The sequence below is a fragment of the Phyllobates terribilis genome, unplaced genomic scaffold, assembly GCF_046119375.1.
Source record: "Phyllobates terribilis strain yellow unplaced genomic scaffold, ASM4611937v1 Scaffold_13__5_contigs__length_258822181, whole genome shotgun sequence".
Lineage (NCBI taxonomy): Eukaryota > Metazoa > Chordata > Amphibia > Anura > Dendrobatidae > Phyllobates > Phyllobates terribilis.
The window spans coordinates 212,200,541-212,212,849 of NW_027362773.1; the positions used below are offsets into that span (position 1 = coordinate 212,200,541).

A 12,309-nucleotide genomic window follows, 5' to 3' on the forward strand; every position below is an offset into this window, starting at 1 on the left:
GTACTAAACATTTTACTTTCTTTTCCTGGATTGTTAGCGGATTTTCTTTATTTTTAAGAAAAGTATTATTACTAGATCTTTACAAGTATCTTCTGGTTATAAAATGGGAAGTGTTTTGTCTTGAAAATGGTTAACTGGTCCGGAAATTGCAGAAGTTTCCACTGTACATTTAGTGATATACACGTATAATCTCCTCTATGTGATGCAGATTCTGAGCGCCGCCACGTGACACTTTATGCCGCGGAGCCTAACACTTGGTGAGTCCCATGTGCACGGACCTGAAGTCACCACCATCTCTACGCAGAGTTTTGTTTTCTCACCAAGAGCAACGTCAATTAAAAAGAAAAACTTCACATGAATCCTGACCCTCCTTAAGGAGAACCGTGTAATTGCTTCCATGGAGACGTCTTATTTATAAAGGAGATATGAAAAGAATGAAAAAATCCCAAGCGACTTGTTTGGTTCACAGAATTTTTTTTAATATGTGCTTCTCCCCTATTGCCAATTATTATGTCTGAGAATATTTATAAGAAAAAAAAACAACCTGATGCATGAATTAGACTTAGGGCTCAAGCAGACGTATTTTTAGTCCGAGTGCGATCTGAAAAAAACATCGGATCACAATAGGACCAATGTTATTCTATGAGGCCATGCACATCAGATTTTTTCCTGGTCCATGGAAAAAAAATGCAGCTTGCCCAAGATGGATCTGATTATCGGATTGCACTCAGCCATAGAAGTCAGTAAGTATAACCCATCGGACTGCACTCGGATGACATTTGAGTGCAGTCCCATTTCCACGGACTGACAATGGAGAAGATGGAGACTTTTTTTTCCTCTATCTTCTTATCATCCAAGAGAATTGGATCATACTATACTCACGCTCTAGGATAATCAGCCGGATGAGACAATACTCGCTAGTGTAACCCGAACCGTAAAGCTACATTCAGACATCTGGCTTTCATGGATAGAGCATGTGCCCATTATAGTCCTTGGGGCTGTTCACATGTGACAATCACAGACAGCAGACATTGTCAGTGAGCTGTGTGCCATCCATTTTATTATTATTATTGCAATGTATAGGAGAAGCTTTGCAACTGATTTGCATTTATATGCAAGAAAATTGACTGATGGTAAAAACTGACACTGACCAAACTGATGAAGAAAAAAATAAAAGGGCCTCGATATACAATACCTTTGGATCACAAAAAAATAAAATTACCGTATATATGTTCAATTCTTCAGTTTTTTATTTTGTCATTGTTTTTACAGGTGAAGCATATGACATAGTCCAAGTGTAAAAACTGTGTCAGCACCGAAAAGTGGAGCAAAACCTCCTGCAGATTTTACCGCATCTCAAATGAAATGCTCCTCCCGAGTGTATCCTGAGGGTCCTTTCTGCTACGGTAAAAGGCGAAATACATTCGGCGCCGGTCAATCTTTGCTGCTACTGTAAAATGCAGCAGATATAATAGTCATAAAAATCTGGATACAACATAGACCCGTAAGCACACACCCTGGCTCGAGGCACCAGCAGGAGAAAGCCAGTCTGGGTTATTCCAGTTTGCACCTCCTTAACAGCGGCTTTTTTTTTATATTATTATTATTATAACTAATCTCCATGTTTAAAAAGCCAAACTTTTATTCTTCCGACAACACAGGGGCCTGTTTTCTGCACAAGGTATCAATTCCAATCTCAGCTGTTAGAGAGGGAGGTGGCGGCTGTATAACACAGCTTGCAACGTGGGATATCACTGCGCCGTAACCACACAGCACCTTATTTTTACCATCTTTCTGCCGCGACATCATGGTACATCGCAAGGTTAAATGAGTTGTACATAATCAGAAATACATGGCTGGTTCCTTCTAAAGACACTGGAACTGATCCGCAATACCAGACACGGCCCATGGACAGGAGTGGCGCTATTTTTCAAAGGAGGCAGCCGTGGATTTCTGATGGTACATCGCAAGGTTAAATGAGTTGTACATAATCAGAAATACGTGGCTGGTTCCTTCTAAAGACACTGGAACCGATCCGCAATACCAGACACGGCCTATGGACAGGAGTGGTGCTATTTTTCAAAGGAGGCAGCCTTGGAATTCTGATGGTACATGCACAGAATTTTTTTTTCCAGGCTGTCAGAAATGACAAGTTTCCATTTTTGGAGAATTTTTTTTTTTTTCTGGAAACTTTTTTTTTTTTTTGGACATCAGAAGCCGCTTCAAAAGAAGTGACATGCATTTTTTTTCCTTTCTTTCAAAATATGAAGAAGGGAGAAAAATACAAAAAAACAAAAGACAACATAGAACAGCAAAGTGGTTTTACAATGGAAATGAATAGGAAGAGTCTTTTCAGCAATTTTCAGACTCTTTTGAAAGCAGAACAGCTCCAAAGCACTCAGCACACATACTGAACTTATTTAAGACCCTATTCACACAGATCTAAATTTAGAGTGGAGACAATTCACACCTTTCTTCCTACTTTTCCCATGAAATAATCCTGGAGGCATGCAAAAAATGTCACTAAGTATGGGCGGAGAACGGGGCCTCCGGCTAATCCTATAAGGACCCATCAGAGCGGTCAGTATCGAGGGGAATATGGGAAAAAAATAAAAGCACAAAGAAACCTGAATGAAAATGACACAAACAAGAAATCTGGGTGGAAGAGGAATGAAACAGCAGATGTCAGTCTTCCCACCAGCTCTTAAAAGGGCAGCGCTCACACTGGGGGGATTTTAGAGGTCAGCAGTCTTTATATAGTGGGGTCCCTGTTAGACCAGCACAGTGCACCTTACCTGCCATGTTGCCTGACACCTCACACTGCCTCTGTGCTGCACAGCTTTGTGTTTTTTTGCGCAGAAGGATACAGATACTGTTACAGCTTCAGGAGGAGGAGGATCTGGGAGAAGAGGCCAAGCCCCTGAGAGGCGGCAACTGTCCAAACCCTGGAGACTACAGGCAACAGAGATACTGAGTGGTCACAAGTTGCACATTTTTGGCATATTTGATATGATGATATTGCAGATTTGATACACTAATGTATTACAATAATAGTGCAGCAGGACTACTCCCTCCACCATCTGCAGGATAATGAGCCTGCTGTTCCTGATCCTACAGTCTAGTTTATAACCTATAGAGCAGGGGTGGGCAATTAATTTTGCCAAGGGGCCACATGAGAGACTGTGACTGTTGTGGAGGCCGAACTAATAGGCTGAAATCAATTCTGTTCAATATTTCTATCAAACATATTAATTATAATTATTTTATATTAATATTAATTGTATCACATAATATTTAAGCAGAATTAAGTATGCTGATGACTCGCCCAGGGGGATACGGGGGACACTCGGTACCCGGGCCTTTACCTCCTTGGGATGTCACGGCAGTCGGCTCCCGGGCCCGTACCCTGGGGTCACTCTTTAACCCCTTCAGGACCAAGCCTATTTTGACCCTAAAGACCTTGGCATTTTTGTCAATTCTGACCAGTGTCCCTTTACGAGGTAAAAACTCTGGAACACTTCAACGGATCCTAGCGATTCTGAGAATGTTTTTTCGTGACATATTGGGCTTCATGTTAGTATTAAATTTAGGTCGATAATATTTGCGTTTATTTGTGAAAAAAATCAAAAATTTGGCAAAAATTTTGAAAATTTTGCAATTTTCAAATTTTGAATTTTTATTCTGCTAAACCAGAGAGTTATGTGACACAAAATAGTTAATAAATAACATTTCCCATATGTCTTCTTTACATCAGCACAATTTTTGAAAATAAAAAAAATTTTGGTAGGAAGTTTGAAGGGTTCAAAGTTCATCTGCAATTTTTCTTTTTTCCAGCAAAATTTACAAAACCATTTTTTTTAGTGACCACGTCACATTTGAAGTCCCTTTGAGGAGTGTACATGACAGAAAACACCCAAAAGTGACACCATTCCAAAAACTGCACCCCTCAAGCTACTCAAAATTACATTCAAGGAGATTATTAACCCTTCACGGGCATCACAGGAACTAAAGCAATGTGGAAGGAAAAAATGAGCATTTTAATTTTTCTAACAAAAATTTTCTTTTAACCTCAATTCTTTCATTTTCATATGGGCAACAGGATAAAATGTATCCTAAAATTAGTTGGTTCAATTTCTCCTGAGTACATCGATACCTCATATGTGGTCAGAAACTACTGTTTGGGCGAATCGCAGGGCTCAGAAGGGAAGGAGCGCAATTTGACTTTTGGAGCTAATTTTCCATTCAAAAAGTGAAATGGCACTCCTTCCCTTCTGAGCCCTGCCGTGCGCCCAAACAGTGGTTTATGACCACATATGAGGTATCGGTGTACTCAGGAGAAATTGTCCAACAAATTTTAGGATGCATTTTATCCTGTTACCCATGTGAAAATTAAAAAATTTAGGCTAAAAGAAAATTTTTGTGAAAAAAAAAGTACTTTTTTGTTTTCACAGATCAATTTGTGAAGCACCTGGGGGTTTAAAGTGCTGACTATGCATCTAGATAAGTTCCCTGGGGGGTCTAGTTTCCAAAATGGGGTCACTTGTGGGGGAGCTCCAATGTTTAGGCACACAGGGGCTCTCCAAACACAACATGGTGTCCGCTAACAATTTGAGCCGATTTTCCATTCAATTTATTAGCGGACACCATGTCGCGTTTGGAGAGCCCCTGTGTGCCTAAACATTGGAGCTCCCCCACAAGTGACCCTATTTTGGAAACTAGACCCCCCAGGAAACTTATCTAGATGGGTGGTGAGAATTTTGAACCCCCAGGTGCTTCACAAATTAATCCGTAAAAATGAAAAAAGAAAATTTTTGTGGAAAAATTGTTTTTTTCATTTTTACGGATTAATTTGTGAAGCACCTGGGGGTTCAAAATGCTCACCACCCATCTAGATAAGTTCCCTGGGGGGGTCTAGTTTCCAAAATGGGGTCACTTGTGGGGGAGCTCCAATGTTTAGGCATACAGGGGCTCTCCAAACACGACATGGTGTCCGCTAACAAATTGGAACCATGTCGCGTTTGGAGAGCCGCTGTGTGTCTAAACATTGGAGCTCCCCCACAAGTGACCCCATTTTGGAAACTAGACCCCCCCAGGGAACTTATCTAGATGCATAGTGAGCACCCCCAGGTGCTTCACAAATTGTGTAATGTATGTCAGGTTGGTGTGCGGTGTGGTATAGTGTAGTGTATACACCACACACACACACAAACAACCTCACATACACTATAACACACACACCAACCTGACATAGGTTGGTGTGTGTGTTGTAGTGTACGTGAGGTTGTTGTGTGTGTGTGCGTGTGTGTGATGTTGTGTATGTCATGCTAGTGTGGGTGAGTTCTGTAGGGAAGGTCAGGAAGTGTTTAGTCCGGGGACGTGTGATGAATTTTGAAGCATTCATTCAAACACAGTCCCGGTTTGTCAGGACACGTTTCACATTGGAAACGGGTGACCTTTCTTGTCCCCCTTTTATGGCAGACCCGGCACCTTTTTCTTACTGTGACCTCACCGGGAAAATGTTGCCCTGGTACCATACGGGAGACTCGAGTTCCAGGGGTGCTGGGGCCCGCTTCTTCTTCACCTCTAGCCCAGGGCACAGTCCGGTTTGTGGACCGGTGCTGGGGTACCTCTAACGGTGGTGGCCGTGGGGCCGGGACCATGGATTGTGGTCAAGAAAAAGACGTCCCTTTTGTCTTTGAACTTCACCACAACCATGTTGCCGCTACATTGGGCTCGGCTCTCACCCTTTGGGAGAGGCTGCTCAATTAGCGTCAAAGGGAGACCCCTCTGTGTTCTGCGCACAGTACCGCAAGTGGCGGTAGTTCTGGCAGAGAGGGACTGAAATAGTTGAATGCTTGTGTAAAAGTTATCAGCGTATAGATGGTAACCTTTATCAAGCAGTGGGCGGATCAAATCCCACACTATTTTCCCACTCACCTTCAGAGCAGGTGGACATTCTGGGGGCTGGATCCTCGAATCCTTTCCTTCATACACTCTAAAGCTGTGAGTGTACCCTGAGGCACTCTCGCACAGCTTGTAGAGTTTTATTCCGTACCTGGCTCTCTTACTGGGCAGGTATTGTCGGAATTGAAGCCTCCCTTTGAAGTGGATGAGGGATTCATCCACAGAAATTTCCCTTTGGGGAACGTACACTTCAGCAAACTTGTTGCTGAAGTGTTCGATGACCGGACGAATTTTGAACAGTCTGTGAAAATTCGGGTAATTGCGGGGAAGGCTGTCCGCGTTATCCCGGAAATGTAAGAACTTGTGAATGACCTCAAATCTTTTGCAGGTCATCACTATTCCGAACACTGGAGTTTGATATAAAATATCGGTACTCCAGTATTGGCGGATTTCTGGCTTCTTCACAATCCCCATGTGAAGTACCAGTCCCCAATATTTCAACATTTCTACTGAGTCAATGGGACTCCAAGTAGAAAACATTGAATTTGGGTTTGCAGCCAAAAACTGTTGGGCGTAGATGTTGGTCTGCTCCACCATGAGATTCACAACGGCCTCAGAGAAATAGACTTTGAAAAAGTCTATTTCCCTGAGGTTTGCTGTCTCGAACTGGATTCCTGATTGGGGAAGGAAATCAGGAATCCGTGGAGTGTAAATTTCAGGGACGGTGGTCCGCACAGGGGCCCTGGTGCTAGGTTGGGCGTGACTAGCACCAGGTTGAGGGTTACTCACAGATGGCTGTGGGTCTTCTTCCATGGCCTCCGGACGATGTCTTGACCTGTGACGTCGTCGTGGTGCCGACTCGGTGTCACTGGAGGAGGAAGAATGGGAGGAATAGAGGAACGTGGGGTCCTCTCCCTCACTATCAGCTTCGAAGGCAATAATGGAATATGCCTCCTCAGCTGAGTACGCCCTAAACTGGGATGAGCGGGACGGGCGGGACATTTTTTGTGCTGTGTGCGTGTGTAAAAAAAAATCGAAACTTTATTATAGTGTGAGTTTACGTGTGTGTGTGTGTGTATGTGTGAGTGCTTGGTGTAACCTTCTGCAGTCACGTGTGGGGGCGGTCAGGTGTAGGGGACGGTCAGGCGTAGGGGACGGTCAGGCACACGGGGCACACTCAGGCACACGGGGCGCGCTCAGGCACACGGGGCGCAGGAGGGGGGCGCGCTCAGGCAGAGGGGGCGCGCTCAGGCACACGGGGCACGCCCAGGCACATGGGGCGCGCTCAGGCACATGGAGTGCAGGAGGGGGCGCACTCAGACACACGGGGCGCGCTTAGGCGCACTCAGGCACACGGGGCGCGCTCAGGCAGAGGGTTCGCAGGAGGGGGCGCGCTCAGGCACACGGGGCACACTCAGGCACACGGGGCGCAGGAGGGGGCGGTCAGGCGTAGGAGGGGGCTGAGGAGATGGAGGAGCCAGCAGCAGCAGCAAGAGGGGTGATCACTGGGGCAGAAAGAGGGGCAGGAGCCAGCAGTAGCAGCAGCAGGGGGGGTGATCACTGGGGCAGAAGGGGGCAGGAGCCGGCAGCAGCAAGGGGGGTAGGAGCCGGCAGTAGCCAGCAGCAGCAGGGGGGGTGATCACTGGGGCAGGAGCCGGAAGTAGCAACAGCAGGGGGGTGATCACTGGGGCAGAAGGGGGCAGAAAGGGGGGCAGGAGCCGGCAGTAGCAGCAGCAAGGGGGGTGAACCCTGGGGCAGAAAGGGGGGCAGGAGCCGGCAGCAGCAAGGGGGGTAGGAGGCCGACAGTAGCCGGCAGCAGCAGGGGGGTGATCACTGGGGCAGAAAGGGGAGCAGGAGCCGGCAGCAGCAGAGGGGGGTGATCACTGGGTTAGGGGGGGGATGATCACTGGGACGGGGGGGGGGGTGATCACTGGGAGGGATGGTGGGTGATCACAGGCGCAGGGGATTTACAGTGAGCCTGCCCTGCTGCTGCCTGTGATCACCGTACACCGGCTGGCAGAAGGAGGGCACCAGCCGGTGGATGCAGGCGTGGGAGATGGAGCGGAGGGAGCTGAGGTCGGGGTGGAGGTATGAAGTTGGACTGGGGTGGAGAGTGGGGGCTGGAATCGGACAAGGGGGGAGCAGAGAAATATTACCAGCGGCGGTGGACCGGTGACGGCGGCAGCAGCAGATCGGCGGGGTGACCAAGCTCCTCAGCTTCCACGGACGGGATGAAGCTGGGGAGCTTGGTCAGCCATTGTAAACAACCCCCTCCACATCTGATTGGAGGGATAGCGTCACATGGACACTAGCCCCAATCAGATCTGGGGGGGGGGACGGACAGAGCTGACACTCCCCCCAGCCAATGGCTGATGCTATATGCATCAGGCCATGCCCAGATCGTAAATATTTCACCAATTTCCATTGGTGAAATATTTAATTCATTCCGATTGGCAGTTTCACTTTCACTTTCTGCCAATCGGAGAGGTTCTAGGCACGGGGGGGTTAATCCACCCCCAGTGGGGTCAACTACAGGTTGTCCAGTTGCAGCAGCAACTGTGACACCTGAGTGACACCGCACGCACGCGCTGCAGGGGCGCGATCCCGCCATGTCACAGATGCTGTGACATGGGTTGGGAACGCACCGGTTTCCATGTCATAGACGCTGTGACATGGGTCGGGAAGGGGTTAAAAGGGGGTTGGTTAACAGTTTTGTCTCGTGACGCCACCTGTGGTTCCCGGTAAAGAGTACCGGCGCTGCTGCAGACCTCCGGGGGTGATGGGATGGCAGCTGGGATGTTTTCTGCTCCCCACAGGCGGAGCGGGCCCCTGGGGCAGTGTGGTTGCAGATGGTAATGCTGGGCGTTGTAGTGCAGGTGCGGTAGCGTGGTGGAAATAACTGACAGAGACAGTGGAGTGCAGTCTTCTGAGTTTACTCACAGTTCTTTTTAGGTTCCTTGGGTACACTGTCCAGGTGTCAGACTCCCACGTCGCACTGCATTTGCCAGGCAGGGGTTCAGCACTCCTTCAGGTATGTTAGAAGCACTTAACTGGGCCCCCTTTCTTTGTTCCTTCCTTGGCTGACTTCCCGCGCTGGGTCTTCTCCCTCCAGCCCTGCGCTCCCCCACACACAGTCCCGATCGGGTACTCTGAGATCCCTCTGGGCAACCTTGAGTTCCCGGACCTACTTGGTGCCCTTCACGGCGGCTAGGGTGAGGTTGTGGCAACAGCACCATGGAAGTGCAGAAGCCTCCGGTTTTCCAGCCGAGACCTGGAGTAACACGGCTGGTCCAGGGACCGGTTCCCTTCCTGTGTCCTGATCCCTCTGACGCCTGGCAGATTCGGGTGAACAGGTGCCGTCCTGCACTCACTGTACCCCCTGGGATCCCTTCTGTTCCCGGAGCATTCCTCCCTTGCTCCCACTCCTCTCCTGGGCCTCTCTCACTAGGCCCCAATCTGGGGCAGAACTCCTGAAGAGACTCTGCTCCCCTCCTCTCCTCTTGCTGCCACTTACTTACTGCACTGCACTACTACCCTAAGATGGCTTCTCTTTATATATCTATTCTCTAAGTGCTCCCCTGTTCTACGTCCTCCACTCACACCCACTACTGGTTCCCCCTCTCTTTGGTTCCCTCCACTCCAGCCAGGGACAGGGCAGCAGAAGAGGCGCATAATGCCCTTCCAGCCGGCCTGGAGTAGTGTAGGGTTGAGTGCAGGTGTTGGGGTCCCGGGCAGTACCCTTTCCTTACCTGAGAGGAGATGCCACACCTCTGGGTGAGGTGCAGTACCTCTGTAGCGACTGAACCCTCAGGGGCGCCACACTGACATCCCCCTAAATACCGTATGAGCCCCCACATAGCCTCCATATATACAGCATGAGCCCAAAATATCCTCCCTACATATAGCATAAGCTCAACATAGCCTCCTTATATACTGCGTGAGCCCCACATACCCTATCTATATACAGCATGAGCCTGACATAGCCTCCCTATATACAGCATGAGCAAAAAAAGCCTCCATATATACAGAATGAGCCCAACACAGCCTCCCCATATACAGCATGAGCCCCACACAGCCTCCCCATATACAGCCTCCCCATATACAGCATGAGCCCCACACAGCCTCCCCATATACAGCATGAGCCCCACACAGACTCCCCATATACAGCATGAGCCCCACACAGCCTCCCCATATACAACCTCCCCAAATACAGCATGAGCCCCACAAAGCCTCCCCATATACAGCATGAAACCCACACAGCCTCCCCATATACAGCATGAGCCCCACACAGCCTCCCCATATAAAGCATGAGCCCCACACAGCCTCCCCATATACGGCATGAGCCCCACACAGCCTCCCCATATACGGCATGAGCCCCACACAGCCTCCCCATATACGGCATGAGCCCCACACAGCCTCCCCATATACGGCATGAGCCCCACACAGCCTCCCAATATACGGCATGAGGCCCCCATAGCCTCCCCATATACGGCATGAGGACCCCATAGCCTCCCCATATACAGCATGAGCCCCACACAGCCTCCCCATATACAGCATGAGCCCCACACAGCCTCCTCATATACAGCATGAGCCCCACACAGCCTCCCCATATACAGAATGAGCCCCACACAGCCTCCCCATATACAGCCTCCTCATATACAGCATGAGCCCCACACAGCCTCCCCATATACAGCATGAGCCCCACACAGCCTCCCCATACACAACCTCCCCAAATACAGCATGAGCTCCACAAAGCCTCCCCATATACAGCATGAAACCCACACAGCCTCCCCATATACAGCATGAGCCCCACACAGCCTCCCCATATACAGCATGAGCCCCACACAGCCTCCCCATATACAGCATGAGCCCCACACAGCCTCCCCATATACAGCATGAGCCCCACACAGCCTCCCCATATATGGCATGAGCCCCACACAGCCTCCCCATATACGGCATGAGCCCCACACAGCCTCCCCATATACGGCATGAGCCCCACACAGCCTCCCCATATACGGCATGAGGACCCCATAGCCTCCCCATATACGGCATGAGGACCCCATAGCCTCCCCATATACAGCATGAACCCCACACAGCCTCCCCATATACAGCATGAGCCCCACACAGCCTCCCCATATACGGCATGAGCCCCACACAGCCTCCCCATATACGGCATGAGGACCACACAGCCTCCCCATATACGGCATGAGCCCCACACAGCCTCCCCATATACAGCATGAACCCCACATAGCCTCCCCATATACAGCCTCCCCATATACAGCATGAGGCCCCCATAGCCTCCCTATATACAGCATGAGCCCCACACAGCTTCCCCATATACAGCAAGAGCCCCACATAGCCTCCCCATATACAGCATGAGCCCCACATAGCCTCCCCATATACAGCATGAGCCCCACATAGCCTCCCCATATGAGCCCCACATAGCCTTCTTATATACAGCATGAGCCCCACATAACCTTCTCATATACAGCATGAGCCCCACATAGCCTCCCCATAAACAGCATGAGCCCCACATAGCCTCCCCATATGAGCCCCACATAGCCTTCTCATATACAGCGTGAGCCCCACATAGCCTTCTCATATACAGCATGAGCCCCACATAGCCTCCCCATATACGGCATGAGCCCCACATAGCCTCCCCATATATGGCAGGAGCCCCACATAGCCTCCCCATATACGGCACGAGCCGCACATAGCCTCCCCATATACGGCACGAGCCGCACATAGCCTCCCCATATACGGCACGAGCCGCACATAGCCTTCCCATATACGGCATGAGCCCCACACAGCCTCCCCATATACGGCATGAGCCCCACATAGCCTCCCCATATACGGCATGAGCCCCATATAGCCTCCCCATATACGGCATGAGCCCCACATAGCCTTCTCATATACAGCATGAGCCCCACATAGCCTTCTCATATACAGCATGAGCCCCACATAGCCTCCCCATATACGGCATGAGCCCCCCATAGCCTCCCCATATACGGCATGAGCCCCACATAGCCTCCCCATATACAGCATGAGCCCCACACAGCCTCCCCATATACAGCATGAGCCCCACACAGCCTCCTCATATACAGCATGAGCCCCACACAGCCTCCCCATATACAGAATGAGCCCCACACAGCCTCCCCATATACAGCCTCCCCATATACAGCATGAGCCCCACACAGCCTCCCCATATACAGCATGAGCCCCACACAGCCTCCCCATACACAACCTCCCCAAATACAGCATGAGCTCCACAAAGCCTCCCCATATACAGCATGAAACCCACACAGCCTCCCCATATACAGCATGAGCCCCACACAGCCTCCCCATATACAGCATGAGCCCCACACAGCCTCCCCATATACAGCATGAGCCCCACACAGCCTCCCC

The 12,309-nt window shown here is 49.7% G+C and overlaps 1 protein-coding gene across 1 annotated transcript in view; it reads right to left on the bottom strand.

The window, feature by feature from the left end:
- The window catches only part of LOC141174361 (NAD(P)H dehydrogenase [quinone] 1-like), a 29,886-nt gene extending 26,937 nt beyond the window's left edge, over positions 1 to 2,949 (bottom strand). Inside the window, exon 1 of the mRNA XM_073659255.1 lies at positions 2,796 to 2,949. Within this exon, the coding sequence (XP_073515356.1) occupies positions 2,796 to 2,802 (7 nt within the window). The 5' untranslated portion in view covers positions 2,803 to 2,949. The remainder of the gene's footprint in view (positions 1 to 2,795) is intronic.
- Positions 2,950 to 12,309: the final 9,360 nt, after the last annotated feature.